Source organism: Triturus cristatus, chromosome 9 (genome assembly GCF_964204655.1).
Source record: "Triturus cristatus chromosome 9, aTriCri1.1, whole genome shotgun sequence".
Lineage (NCBI taxonomy): Eukaryota > Metazoa > Chordata > Amphibia > Caudata > Salamandridae > Triturus > Triturus cristatus.
In genome coordinates, this window is record NC_140592.1 from 317,978,587 (window position 1) to 317,994,515 (window position 15,929).

Below are 15,929 nucleotides of genomic sequence, written 5' to 3' on the forward strand. Positions count from 1 at the left end.
TTCAGGAATAACAACAATACACCATCTGGCAAAACAACTACACCTCCATCTTGAGCACAAAGCCAGGCTTGAGGTATTTAAACAGGTTGCCACAGGCCTTCATTTCTCTGGTTAACAACTGTACATGTACCTAGCAGGCAGTTACACCAAACACGCACAATGTACACTTGGGGGCCAATTCACATCAAGGTAATCTGAAACAAAGTCTAACTTTGCGACTTTTGGTATTTGTTATCTCACATCAAGGTCACCTGGAGGAATTATAACCATAACCGGTACCACTCTATTATATCATGCTCACAAAAAGTACCCTATTGGAATAGTTAGGAATGTGATTCAAACAAGTACACACAAGACACCTAAAAAAGCATTTAGTTTTAAAGACGAGAACCCTCATTCACCATTAAGGTGACATGCTCCATCATTGGGTCCCCTCTAACACACAGTGTCCGCAAGGTACACTGTGTGGGCTACAACTCTCCCTTCGGAGAGGAGCTTGAGGTGTTCTATGCTCCAATGTGAACTGTGAATGAGGGGCAGAGTGCAAAATAATATCAAAGTCTGTTAAAAACCATCGCAAGTGGAAAAAATAATTTTAATAACTATTCCCCATGGATGGAATTAAAATAAGTAGTGTGACGATAGGAGCAAGGATATTTCCTATCTGACTAGGTCAACATGTTTCTGCCAGATGACCAAAAGTTCATGGCATTCTTCAGGACTATTGTCTTGTCGCTCTGCTCGAAAGTGATAAACAAAAACCATACTTATATTATGTAGGTGTTGTCAATGACCAACTTCAGTCTGGTCTTCTTGCTGTAACACATGAAAAACAACCCTAAATATTTCACATTCAACTTATAGTAGGTGACTAATACCAAAGTGTATGTGCAATTTGTGCCAAAAAACCACCATAGTGAAATGAACACAAATAAATCAATATTCTCACCAAAAAGCAGATCAATTATCTGCCTATACCTTTCATTGGTCCTTTATCTATAAGCGGATACCTAAAGGTAAAATATAAATTGTAACACACATTATTCTTAAGAACCAGTCTGAGTCAAAATATTTCCTATCAAAATATTTCCATCCTAATTACGATTAGGGGGTTAAACAGATGATTGAAATGTCTGATTTAATATTCATTTCTGGACATGCCATCTTTCTCTTTGGCATATTTCTCAGTAGTAGACAATCAGAAAGTGCAATGAATCTTGGCCGGTCGCATTTGCCTCTACAAGATGTAGAATGACCCATAGTGTAATTTAATTTAGTATTGTTCCTTTCATTTACATAGATTATCTTTTCACTGTTTTACATGTGTACCTATAGTGTTCTCTGGGTGAACTTGTCTGCCTCTATGAATTTCCTATTATTGCTATTTCAGTGTTTTTAACATTGTCGCAAGACAATTTTATGAGTACCACTAGAAAGGGGCTTTGGCTCCGCCCACATGTTGCAAGCCAGGAGCACATGTTTTGACTGGCCGTCAGTTGTGCGCTTTCATAAAAAAGTGCTTGCCCTACACCAGCTGTGATCATTTTGTTTATTTACCCAGCTGGCTGAGCTTTTACTTTCAGGGGCACCCACATGGCATTGTAATGCTGTAAAAGTGTCTTAGATAACTTGATAGTTTGTAGTGTTTGTATTTCTCTAGCAGCAGCACCGTTGGGAGGAGGGCAGTCATTAACCTACATGAATTTTTAGGTCTTGCTTGACAGTGCAACTGTCACCTTACCTTTTAACGTACACCAATATTATTCTACAGTTATATGCTTCGACACAAATACATATGTTTTTTATTTCTAATGCTTCACATGCAACATTCCTTTAAAACTAGACCTATTGGCATTTCCAATGCTTGTAATATATTATTTTGTGTGTTCCTCTTACAGGAATTAAAATTGGTCAGAAACCAGCAGGCATTGGAACCTCTGCTGGAGGTGCCACACCAGGTGGGGCAACAACAGGACAGTCAGGCACAGAAGGTGAGAGTATGCTCTCTAAAATCCTGCCAGGAGGAGCGGCTGAACAAGCAGGCAAGCTAACTGATGGTAAGGGTTACATATATTCCTATTGCATGTGTTGAACGTCATGTTACAGTTTGCCATGTTACTACCCAGATCAAAAATGTATTTCTCCTCATTTTGCTGTTTCTATGTGTGCTGCATTGTGCATTGTTTTTGAGAGGCAGCACTTCGGTGTTACCACTCGGAGAGGCTCTCTTATTGCTGCTAAGTGTGTATCTTACCTTTTGCACATATTGGGCCACATGCATCAACGAGAAACCTGCTCGCAAACGGGCAGATTAGCAGAATCTGCCCCTTTGCGACCGGTATTTTTGCATTTGGGATGCATCATCCCAAATGCAAAAATCGCTATTTAAGGAATCTCTAAATAGCGATTCCTTAAATTGCGATTGCATTTAAGGAACCCCAAATTGAGATTCCTTAAATGCAATGCATGAAAGTTTAAAAATTAGCGATTTCGCTAATAGGGGGAGCAAATTACCATGAAGTTGAACTTCATGGTAATTTGCAAAAACTTTGATAAATGCACTAAAGTGCATTTTTCAAAGTTCCATTTTACACACACACATGCCCTTGGGGCATGTGTGTGTGCAAGATGTATTCATATGCAGATTTCAGGGGTGCAACAGGGTGTCCTTTTTGACGACCTGGCACCCTTGAAATAGCATGAGCAATTTGCGATTCTCTAATTGAGATTAGCAAATTGAGAAAGTCCTCCCATTCATTCCTATGGGCCTCTAGGCCCATAGGAATCAATGGGGAGGTATTCCTTAATTGCGACTCGCAATTTGCGAGTAGCAATTAAGGAATGTTTAGGAATCGCTATTTTGTAAGCGATTTCTACATGCATAGCCTTTTGCTATTCCTTATTAGCGAATCCTTATTTTTCGCTATTAAGGAATCGTAAATGGCATTGTTGATGCATGTGCCAGATTGTTGTTTAATGTATTTAATCTGTGTTGAATCTGCCTGAATTTGAATTTAAGGAAAGTCGGACCTATTTTCTATTTTTTAATTTCGTTTCGTTTTGTTTCATTTTAAACTGCCCGCTCAAGCGCTAGTTTTAATGCCAAACCTTTTAAACTAAAGTGAAGTGTCTCAGAAGCGCTTGCCTTTTGTTTTTACCCACCTGATTTCTGCACTATTACTCCACCTTGACCATAGAGAGGATCCCTCCTCCTATCAGTCATAGAGTGGAAAGGTTAGCGGTCTAGCTGCACCGGCTTGCCTATATATGGCGGCTGCAGCACGGACGCGAGCTTGAGAGGGGGAACTTCGGTGTTACTCCTCGGATAGGCTATCTAATTGCGGCTAAGTGTGTATCTTACCTTTTGCACATATTGTGGTTTAATGTATTGAATCTGGGTTGAATCTGCCTGAATTAGAATCTAAGGAAAGTCTGACCTATATTCTTTTTAATTTCCTTTTGTTTCGTTTTGTTTTAAACTGCCTGCTCAAGTGCTAGTTTTCATGCCAAACCTTTTAAACTAAAGTGAAGTGCCTCAGAAGCGCTTGCCTTATGTTTTTACCCACCTGATTTCTGCACTATTACTCCACCTTGACCATAGAGAGGATCCCTCCTCCTATCGGTCATAGAGTGGAATGGTTAGTGGTCTAGCTGCACCGGTTCGCCTATATATGGCGGCTGCAGTGCTGATGCGCAGCAGACGCGCGCAGCGGGCGCGTCGCTGGCGTGCCAAAGGCAAGCTCATCTGCGCCCGTCCGTGACCAGAGGCCAGGAACCATGGTTGAAGTCTTCCACATGACCTTAACCTCATAAAGTATAACTCTGAGGAATTCGCCAGCTCAGGCCCACATTACCCCTGCAGTGCACACATCTTATTGAACCTGATAGTCTCCACAGAATGATGGTACACTGCCAGCACTGTGGTTCCACGCCGGGGAAAAAACTACTTCACTCTGAGAACACATTAGGAAAAACAGCACACTGGAAAATGGGGCTCATAAACTGTAGGTCCCTCCCAGGATATAAAACGGAGATTGGGCTGTTTTTGGAAGACGAAGCACTCGCCATTCTGTTCATCACAGAAACCTGGCTGAACCAGAGTTTTAATCCTGATGTTATTATGGACTTTCTACCTGGCTATACCATTAATAGGTAAGACAGAGTTGGAAAACTGTGTGGAGGAGTGGCCATCATTCATAAAACTCAGGTCACTTGCTCCATTATGCCTCTGACCCTAACAAATTGCGACGCCTTGAAATTCAGAATGACACTATCCCCCAACACTTCTTTCTCTGGAACGCTCAATTACAGATCCCCTGGTCCGTGTGCTACTTTCTTAGACTCCCTTCCATAGCTCCTTGCCAGTTCCCTCATAACAAAAGGAGCTCTCACGGCACTGGTGGATTTTAATATTCATTTGGATGACCCCGATAATGCAGCTGCCAGTAGACTGTGGTCAGATCTTGAAGCTCTGGAAGTTTTTCAATTAGTAAAGGGTGCAGCATATGAAAAAGGGCATATCCTTGACCCTATTTTTTCGAATGACCCCAAGATCCAGGTTCTCAGCCCGGTCCCAGTCCTATGGTCTGACCACCATTTTATCCCACTCCTGTACACCAAACCATCCAAGCAGACTAGGACAAATGGTGACTCAAGGGCGGGTAAGAAGTGGCCTAGAGTTGTTCCTGAGAAATGGATAAACTTGCTAAAGTCTGACCCACCATCTCTAAGAGATGATCCCCACAAGGCACACTCATGCTGGTCGGACTTGATCAAGGACTCAGTAGAAAAATGCTTTAGGACACCTAACACGAAAACTCAATGTCAACCCAGAAGAGCTCCTTGGTTCAACTGTCACTTAATATCCCAAAAGAAAATATGTAAAAGACTAGAAAGGAACTGGAGGAAGACCTATGCCCTCGACCTTAAGACACTGAACAAAAAAGTGAATAGACAATATCTCAATGATATTAAGGAAGCCCAGCTACATCACTATGCAGAAAGGATCAATATGGCCGCCAACTCCCCCAAAGAGCTTTTCAAAATCGTAAAATCCCTTACTACCACAGATAAGAGCTCATCCTCCCCACAGTCCTTTGAGGAGAGATGCAATGAGTTTGTCATTGTTTTAAAGAATAAAGTGGAAATCCAAAACAAGTCACTGCACATGAACATCGGGGTCACGCCGGATAGCTCTGACAGCCCTGATCAGCACGATATCTCAGACCTTTCATACCCCGTAAGTGCCACAACCCTGGATTCCTTTCTGGCCTTAAGTACAGAACAGCTGGGTCTTAGCCTAAAAAACATCAAATCAGGCTCACATCTTGATCCTGCACCCCCTTCACATTCTCCTCCAAGGTGGGGAGCCGGTTTTCTCCACAATGGCAGAACTCAATTCGTTATCCCTGAGTTCTGGGATAGTGCCAAACAAATGGAAGCACGCCATTGTCAAGCCCTTGATCAGAAACCCCTTCTTGATCCTACCTCATTGGGGAATTACCGCCCCATTTCATTGCTCCCCATTCTAGGCCAAATTTCTGAGAAACACGTTAATGGCATAATCTCACGATTCCTAGAGGAGAATTACACTTTGCACCAATCCCAGATGGGGTTCAGCCCTATACACAGCACGAAATTCGCTCTCCTTTTAGTCACTGAGAAACTCAAAATTATACTGGACCAAGGGGGTACCACCGCCATCCTTCTTCTTGATCTAAGTGCAGCTTTCGATACTGTTGATCACAGTATCTTGATACATAGACTACGAGAGATCAGGATTCAGGATAAGGCCATCCGATGGCTGTCCTCCTACCTATGTGAAAGAACTTTCCAATGCATGGAATCAGGTTTGTATTCAAACACATTCAATGCCCCATACGGAGTCCCTCAGGAATCCGGACTTAGTCCCATCCTGTTTAACATTTATATGAGGCCTCTAACACAAATAGTAGAGGAGTTTAGACTGTCAATTGTGTCTTATGCAGATGATACACAGCCGATAATCTCAGTTTCTGACGCTATTAACACTAATCACCTGCAGCTAGTCTCTTGCATAGAAAAAATCGCTAAATGGATGTCCAACAGCAGTCTAAAACTCAGTGGGGAGAAAACCAAGCTAATGTTCCTGGGTAACTGCACTGACCCTTGGAAAAGGATCAGCTGGCCAGACAACTGGGATCTCCCCCCGCACCAAAGCCATGCATTAAGAACTTGGGTATGTGGCTTGACCAGAATCTCTCTATGGATACCCAAGCTAAAAAAGTTTCAGCCACCTGCTTTGGTATTCTTCGCCTAATTCGGAAGATCATAGAACTTCTCCAGATCAGGCACGGAGAACGGTGATTCAGTCGCTGGTGGTCTCTAGATTTGACTGCGGTAACTCATTGTACCTAGGGACCCCGAAATACACAGTCAACAGGCTGCAGGTTGTTCAAAACGCGGCAGCCAGAATGATACTAAAAATTCCCAAGCAGGAGTCAGTGAAAGATTCATTGAGCAAATTACACTGGCTCCCTATTCAAGCTAGGATCAAGTTTAACGCACTTTGCTTAGCCCATAAGGCTATGCATGGCAGCGGTCCTACCCTGTTACAGTCTCTCATCTACCCTTATACACCCAACAGGTCCCTCAGGTCCTCACGTGATCTCCTAAAGAGCACAACAAGGATAAAAAGAGCCAGATGGGGAGGTAGATCCTTCACTTATCTGGTCCCAAAACTTTGGAACCAAATGACCATTGAATTGAGACTCTTGAAGGATTTGCATAGCTTGAGAAAGAAACTTAAAAGATAGCTCTTTCCTTGATTGGCCCTCCACACCGTTGCGTCACCCTCTCTGTTGCGCTGGGAAGGCCTTCGGCAGCCATGCGCTCTGCAAATCACATAAACATTGTGTCCCTTCCTGCACGTAAACAGTCATACCAAAAATGACGATTTGCAACTTTTATGTGTGCTGCACAATGCAGTACATATAGAAGTTTCAAATCGCCATTTGTGATTGTTTATGTGCAGGAAGGGACACTTTCCTGCACATAAAAAATCATTCTCTCAATGCAAGCTCCCTTGCACTATGGTGCAAGAGTGCCTGCATTGGCGCTAGGCAGCTTGATTTAGCATCAGCGCTAGCGCTATGGATAACGCAGGGATGTACTGTATCTTTGTAAATACGGCTCATCCCTGAATTTTCAGAATGGTGGCGCTTGTCGTTAGCATTTTGTGCTTAATGCCACGCTCCGCCATTCCCTTGTACATATGCCCCTTTGTTGCTTGTATCTATGAGAATGCTTAGACGTTTCTTCTTTGTAGCAATATGTCAGAAATCTGCTGATTGTGCAGCAGCTGGTGACATTTAGGAATCTTTTCACATTTCTGCACTCAAAATTTGATTATTAAATGGCAAAGAAGATCTAGTTAATGCCAGCATTCCCATGTGAGTATTTGCAAAACATTGAGATGTCATACTTGTGAGATTGGCGAGAGGCAGAGCGAAACAGATTGGATATTCAGTTATATCACAAACTTTTGGAAAGTAGTAGTATTTAAAGTAACCAGTATCAAAGAGAGCAACAGTAACCCCCTATTCCCCCATCTTCACCCCTCCTGGGCGACTGATGTATCAACTACCCAGCCAGTAGCTCAGTGCAGTGGAATAAGTACTTGCCATCCAGTTGCAAGTCACTGATTCAAGACCTTACAGGATGTTATACAGCTTTCCATCATCCTACCTCGGTTGTTGAAATTAGCATAGCTGAGTTTGGTTTCTGGTGAGCACTACATTAATAGCCCTAAAAACCATGATCATTATTTGATACCTCTATTTGTCAATTTATGGACTGTGCTTGCATTGGATTGCAGAGAAATTTAGAAAAAAGCCCTGACCAGCCGGAGAGTACTTGGGTAGGCTGAGGCTAGTTGTAAGCAACGTGTTCCTCAGTTTGTCCTGTGGTTTATCTGAATAGCCAAGTCCATTGTGGAACCAGAGGAGTTAGGTTGAGGAGGGGTGTGATTAGCAGTCAGATATCTTGTATGAATGCTTTCTTAAAGGGCACAGTTACACTGATTATTATTTTACTCTTACAAAACATTTTTGATATCAAAGCATGCCAAGATTTCTTGAGTTTGCCCAAATCATAAGACAGATTGAAAAAATGTTCAGCTTTTTTAATGTAAATTCAATTGTATAATGTAAATACTGGAGTTTTATTTGGCTCATGTTTTTCTTATTCTTTACAGCTGTGTCTGCTTTTGGGAAGAAGTTTTCTTCACTGTGGTAAAAAATGGGAAGGGTAAGTCTACCATCCTGAACATATTTCTAATTTTAATACATGAATTTGGAATTTTACATTATTTTCTATTTTAACATATCACAATGTCTTTGCACTACATATTAACAGTAGTCAGAGTCCAAACATGTTCTTTCATAGAGTGTTGAAAAGCATTTTTAGCTTATGAGATTAAACATTGACCATGTCTGATTAAATGGATGGTGAACTAAATGATCCACAAGGGGACACTTGTTACGTCTTTGGTAATTTTATCTTGTCGAACAGAGCTATTCGAATATATTTTATTCTTACTACCAATTTGAAAACACTATTTAAGACTTAAGGCTTATGTACAAGAGAATCTTGCGGCATCAAAGCCTGTGACTTTAGTTTTGCAACTGTAGAACACCTATTCACAGTTTACAAACACCCTTTTACGAGTCAGAAAAGTCTCTTTGAATTGTAAAAGGTGTTCTCTGACCTTTTCTGAATTATAAACTGGGCGAACTTCCTCTGCAACTCGCAAAGAAGTGTATCATGGTTTGTGACTTCGAATGCAGTCTCAAATCATTGGAAGGTTACCTCTTCTCAAGTTAGAGTTATTGATTCTGGGACAAATTTCCCTTCTGGAGTAGTAAGCAGTGGCTTGCATATCATTGTCTGATTTGAATTATGTGTTTCCCTAAGGGAATCGTTTTTAAATAAAAACGATCTGTCTCCTAAATGGTCATAGGCTACTTTCAATAAAAGATATTTCCAATCTGGAAAAGTAAATGTAGGGATGGTGGTCTGCTGTTCCCAGTGGGTCACCATCCCTGTGTTTCCAGCCATTCATAGGGGGCTACAAAATGCAACTTGCCAAAGTATTGTTCATTATACATTATTTTGCAGCCTTCGGTAAATAGGCAATTTGAAATATGATTTGTTAGTACATAGGTGGCATCACAAATTAAATCCCCGTGAAATTTGCACATACTTGATTTGCAAACAAGTATAGTTGATCAGTCCTTAGCTCAGAGGATCCAACTGTAGATAAGCTTCAGAGCATAAACTAGAACCCACTAGTAGATATTTGTCTAGAGATTTATCTTACTTATTTTCTGAAATTCTGTCCATATAACTAATGGACTCTTGCAAATAAATCAGAACTTACAAATAGAGGACCTCTGTGGCAGAGACAGCAGTATGGCAATGAGGACTGCAGCTTGGTAGGTGCAGTTGCCCTTCTCAAAAGTGGTAGTAGGTTGGAGGAGTTTTGTCCGGATTTCAGCAATGACAGGAGGTAATTACACGTAACCGAAAGTCAGGTTGATAAACTGGATTCAGACCTTTCTGAATACAAACAGCAAATACTACACATAGGATCCTGCTGTACTGCTCAGCTCGTACTCTAAACAGTCTGTCACTTTGTAAACACCCACACAGCATTTAGACTCTAAGAACCTTATTTGGAGTTTGGAAGAGTGGGATATCCTCCAAAAAGTGACCAATGACTATCCACTGTATTTAGTGTGCTATTGATATCTATGCACTCTTAATACGGTGACAGGGACAACCGCATCTTTTTGACAGAGGTCCTCTGTCCACCCAACTCTAAGGTCTTAGGAGGGGAAGAAAAGGAAGAAAGTTGTGCAAGTACTTGGATGTGTGTCAACTTCCTTTTTCCTTAAGAATGGTGTGTATTTTGAATTGGTGGAATACTTCTTTTTCTTCACCAAATGACTCTTTTACTAAATTAATTATGTTCATAGCATTTGTGGCGGTAGATACACATGCTCAACATACTCCTGCCATCTAGTGTTGCAAGTTGTTTTTTGCAAAGACCTGTTGTTATTCCACACTCGGTCCACAGTGCACAAGAACAAAGGCTCCACCTCAGGTTGATTTTGCCTGCAACTGTTCAGATGTTCAAGCGCAAGCTCCGGGACAGACAACTCTGTCACTAAGAACTTCACAGCCTGCCATTGGAACTTAGTTGTAGGGTGGGATCTCTCTCTCCTGCTGGTGCAACGTGGAGGAGGATCTCTACAGTGATCAAGACCCATGTATTTATGGTAATGTATGCATTTGAGAGCTGTTGATTGAGTTTTACCCATAACTAGGTATCTTGGCCCCTGCTCACACCTCTTAACACTGGTCACAGGCAAGTTAGCTTGTTTTCTGATGACTGAAAGTGGAAGTCAAACAGATCATTCATTCATAGTCTATCCTTCAAATTGCTACTAAATGACTGTAATCACTAGAACAATTGACAATTGAATGAGGGGAAGTTTTGGGAGGTTCCATCTGACCGTGCTTATCCCCCCAAATAGTGAACTCAGCTTAAAGCCGCAAAAGCTGCTGTATTTCAGCTGAATCTCCCTGCTGCTGGAAGTGGATGACACAGATGCTGCTGAGGATTCACCTGATTTCCTTTAGATCACACTACAGGATAAGCACACAAATCACATTACGCGTTGTCCCTGCCCGAGGATGACTTAACTTAGCTCACCATTTTAATTGTTTATTTGAAGGCTATAATGGCAAAGTGGGCAGAGATGGGAAGGATTGGATGATCTTCCCCATCTCTAGATAGAGTCTTCTTTCCTGTATTCTAGGAAACCACCTCAGGCTTGCCATCACAGTTCTCTATCAGTTTTATGAAATAACGCAATAGAGATATGAACTTTTGTTTATTGCTTTCAATCGACTTTTGTTATCATTTTACAACATGAATTGCTGTGATTACCACCTTGAAACATAAGTTGGCATGCTTGACCTTGCCTTCCCTCAAACCCTTCCCCCCACACCTGGTTAGATGCCCCATCATACTTTCTCCACCCTCATCCAGTACGAATTGCTATACCTCATTATTTGGATGATTTCCCTCTCTCAGGGAACCAAGTCACAATCCCCAAGAAAGACAGTTAAGGTTCCAACCTCAGTCCAGCGTTTCCTCCAGGATGTTTACAATACCTAAGCTTTTCAGGAAGGTAAGTCTTGAAAAACACTAGTCAAGTACTTTAATACTGGGCTCCATATCTTTTTGAATCATGTGTTCTCATCTTGGATATTGTGTACTAACTTCTCCGTTCCCCGAAGAGTCCAAAGTTTCTGTAGCCATGTTTGGTATGTAAGAGCCTAGGACGTTCCTGATAGCGGAGCTGTAGTTTGTTTTGCTGCCAAGACCATATGTGCAATGGTCTTTCCTATCTTGCCATGTAGAGGGTTAGTCAATAATTTTACTTCTGGGCATGCACCTGCCTTAGCCTCTGTCACGTCTTGTATATCTTCAAGGATGTCCTTTCAGAAAGACTAAAGGTTCAGGCATCTACATAGTATGTGGGACATGGAACTGCTTCCTACTCACATACCCAGCGTGAATTAGGTTGTGTCTCATCCATATCGTAGGGACGATTCAGACTGTAACATCATCAGTACAAACTCTTCTACACTACATTCCAGTTCTGATCATGTGTGGCGAAGACATTCACACATATCAGCATGTCGACTCATTGATCCACATTAAAGTCGATACCTAATTTTTTTACATGTGATTTTTATTTGTCCATGTGCATTTGATGTTATATGAATTAAAGATGTTATATATGGGAAAAAAGGCCATGTGCATTGCTGTTTGTCTCCTGGAGGTGTTCTCTAATGGTGTCAGGGTCTAGGTCACTTCCTGTGGGAATGTTTTCAGAGTTTCAAGGCAGTCAGGAGTTACTTGGCATTGTGACAATGAGAGCCTTTTGTATTTGGTGCCCTGGGACTCACCTATAGTTGGACACAAGCTGATCACTAAGTACACCCCTTTAGCCTTTGACACTCAGTAGCTAGGCAGAGTGTTCCAATGATTACTCAAGGAGGTGCCGTGTTAATAGGAACTCAGAAAACAGTTTCATTGTCCTGCCATTGCTTTGACTTAAAAAGAACAGTTACTTTATTAATCTGAGACATCTAAATAGTACAAATAAAATGCAGAGAGCAAAATGCACATCATTATCCGGGGAAATTTAGGTAGTCATCTAGTACTAACTTTAGGCTGCTCTTGGATCTTTTACAGGTTGTGTGACTTTCACAAAGCGGAGCCCTACCACATTCTAAGGTACAATCTCCATTTAGTCCTCAGGGTGGTAGCCACAACAAGAATAATGGATCCAAGCAATCGCTGTCTCTACACTATGGCAATAGTTGTCTGTGTGTGTGTGTGTGTGTGAACATTATTAGGGGCCATACACTCTTAGTGCACACTGTACATTTTTTAGGTCTTGTTGTGCAGACATCTCCTTCTTTATGACACTGCCAAGGATGGGTATACTGCTTCTGTCTATGTGCATGCATGCACATAATCCCCATGAGATGTGGCATTGACTCCGTTCTGGCTCCGCAGGTTCAAACAATGTCCCTAATAATGTGGATGTGTGGCTCCAGGCTAAAAGAGGTGGATCTCCACTGGCCCAAGTAGGCAAAGTTGAACTCACTTCTGCCTACTGGGGAGGCAGGGAAATCTTCCTCTTGTGATATTCTTTGGGTCCAAAGCTTAGCCACACCACATGAATAAAGAGCTCACCAAAGGTCGCATCAGTGGCCTTGTCACGTGTATGAAGTACTAACACCAAATGCAGGTACAACTTTCTTCAGCCTCATATCATCACAGGGACTTCTGTTTCTTGGGATAAAACTGCACTACATTTGCACTGCTCCTTTTCTGAGGCTACTGACAGTCAGCTCTCTGGGGTGTGGAGGACAGATAGTGGTGGCAGCGACTGATTGCACCTGCAGTACAGGCCTCAGTATCTGTTGCCTGCTCACCTAGTGCTTACTGGTCTCTCCTTTTTAAATTTATCTTACAGTCCCCTACAACTGGGCCCCTTGTGTCAATCATGTGATACATGGAGGGTACATGTACATTCACCATATGTAAGTATAGGAGGGTGACCATGGAGCATATTAGCTATAATTGACTACTGAAGAACAAGAATCCATCTTGGATCTCCTGTATACGAATAGGACATTAGGATGAAGGTTGGAGAGAGTCATTAGAAATGCACCAGGCTCTGCAGTTTGAAGGATAGAAGGCAGAGGTCCCTTTAAAGGGTAAGAACAGTCCTGCCTTTTCCTATTCCCCCATTCTTCCCCCAAGGTAGTACTTCCAACATCAAGCAAAGAGACCTCTCCTTCTTCTGTGCCTTTGTTTTTGGTCTCTCTGCCAAGATGCTCACAGCCCCACCCCAGATCCTGCTGACACTGACAAGACAGGTTTTGACAAGTCTGCGAGGAGTATGCAGAAAGTCAGGAATTCCGTGAAATCATACCCAGAGCTGGACTTGTGGTAGTCACAATTTCTGTTTTCAAACTGAGTATAAGTATGGGGTTTAAGCCTCCAACTGGTTTGCCAGGATGTCTCAGCATCTAGTGCCAGGGGAGAATAACTAAAACATTTGAGCTCAGGGTTGGATAGGAGCAGCTACTTTGAAACATCCTAAAGGATAGTGCCCACTGGCTGCAGGATAGGTATCTCTGCACAATGTAAAGGCTGCCTAGATGAGAAGGGTTCCAAAGTAGCTGCGCAGGAAGAAATGGACATTGGTCGATTGTTGCTCAAGAAAGGATATGCATTGCCAGGGAGTGTAATGAGGCCTTGTGACCCTGGCCCTCCTGCAGCATGCACCGTAGTAAGGAAACACACTACACAACATTGTGTGGGTACTTCAGTCTCCTTTTGATCCGTCTACAGAGTGCCTGCAGATACCTGGAGAAAGAGTGGTTATGAAAGGCATATTCCATGAAGAAGAGGTGCTTGTGAAAGCTTGGTGCTGACACAGGGTTCATACTCCCTGGCTGTAATCCAAAGGCCACAGGCCTCCTGATTGCTTGCAGGGCTCCTGTGTGTAATGCAGGAGTCTGGGGTACAGCTACCCAGGTCATCTCCATCCAGAACAGGACCACAGAAGGCTTTCAGTCTCCCCGGAAAGGCTACCCTCTACTGTCCCCCAGAAGGAGCAGGTAAGAATATGCTACAGGCTCTTGAGTCCAAAAAGTAAAGGTCCAAAGTCTTTCCACTCCAGATAAGGTATTGTCAGTAAGCTGGTTTTTCGTCTTTCCTCTTCTGTGGCTCGACTGTTCTCCAAACCTTTGCCCCATGCAGGAGTTTAAAAGTGCAGGTGAAGAGTTCTGGACATTGGCATCACTACCCATTGCAGAGTGCCACTTTAACCGTACACTTCTAAAATACACTCCCTGGAAGCCGCCCACAGGCTGGGCCATTGCTTTGAGCATTATTCCTGGATTTTCTAAAGTGGCAGAATCAGCAGAGGATCACAAAGACCTCCTCCATCCATTCTCTCAAAACGTGTTACTTTCCTCCAAGATCCCTGGTGAGAGTGATGTTAGAGTTCTGCTTACTCTAACTTTGTCACTGTGAGAAAGTCATGCCCAGGCTTGCCAGAGAGCGGTAGCTAATCACCCTATGTAGATTCCTCCCCACCACCTTCCCTTTCCCAGGAGAAGGTTAATACTCCCAAATAGTTCTATTGTTCAGGGAGAGGATTTGAACTGGCAGCTGGCCACCATAGAAATTAACTTGAGCTATCAGAGTAGTTCAAAACCCAAATCTCATTTAGACTGGTTCGAGGAAATAATGCTAAAGGCAAAGTACATTTAAGTCAAACTAATATTTTACATGTGTTTTGAACAGTCGATGTTTTTCTATGTTGAGCCTAGCCAAAATATACTTTACGCACTTTTCACCCAAAGTGTAAATACATTAAAGCACTGTAAACTTACACTTCAGTCAAAATGATAGTAGCATTTGTTTTTGGATTCCCAATTAAATTATAAGGCCTACTCAGGTGACAGCTAATTTATTCTGGGTCTTTTCCACGCCTGTGGGCTGATACCAGCCCTGTTCGGAGAACAGTCATCCGCACTCAGCCTGCTCATGTGTGTAGATATGTGTGGCCTGCACAGAACCTCTTATTTCAAAAGATGCCAACTAGCGCACTGAGTACAGAACCATTTTAATATCAGCTTACAGCATGTGACACCCCATTAAGGAGATCTCACTCACAGCACTGGTTCACAAATCAGGTGCAAATGCAACAAAAGAATCTGGGGGCAGATTTACAAGAAAGTGACGCATCTGTAGAGATAAGCCACTTTCCCTGCGCCAACATGCAAAACCCTTGCGTCACCATGGATGCGCCGTATTTACAATACGGCGCACCATGGCACAAGGATTGACAGATGCGTCAGAAATTCTGACGCATCTGTTGACAGAAAAGTCACGCATTGCTGGAGTCGTGTCGCAAGCACGACGCAACTCCAGCAATGCTCAGGGGCTCCCTATGCCTAACATGCTGCGTCACTCCTTACACCTGCTTCAAGCAGGCGCTGGGTTTTGACGCAGCATGGACGTAAAAATGACTCAGTGAAATCTTGTAGATTTCACTGCGTCACTTTTACGGGGCTTCCTGCGACGGAACGCCCACCCTGCAAACATTAAACCTGATGCAGGTTTAATGTGGCGCAGGGCTTCACAACGTGACGCAGCTCCCTAGATGCGTCACGTTGTAAATGGGCCACAACTTTTACGCTGCCGCTGTGTCACAAACGATGGTGCAAAAGTGACACTTGTAAATCTGCCTCCTGGAGTGTTTACGGGTCAGGATCCACTAGTCCTT

General features: G+C 42.7%; 1 protein-coding gene across 1 annotated transcript in view; it reads left to right on the forward strand.

The window, feature by feature from the left end:
• BSN (bassoon presynaptic cytomatrix protein) overlaps positions 1-15,929 on the forward strand; it is an 841,563-nt gene that overhangs the window by 808,410 nt on the left and 17,224 nt on the right. Inside the window, exons 9-10 of the mRNA XM_085625028.1 lie at positions 1,899-2,057; positions 8,234-8,286. Of these exons, the coding sequence (XP_085481154.1) occupies positions 1,899-2,057; positions 8,234-8,274 (200 nt within the window). The 3' untranslated portion in view covers positions 8,275-8,286. The remainder of the gene's footprint in view (positions 1-1,898; positions 2,058-8,233; positions 8,287-15,929) is intronic.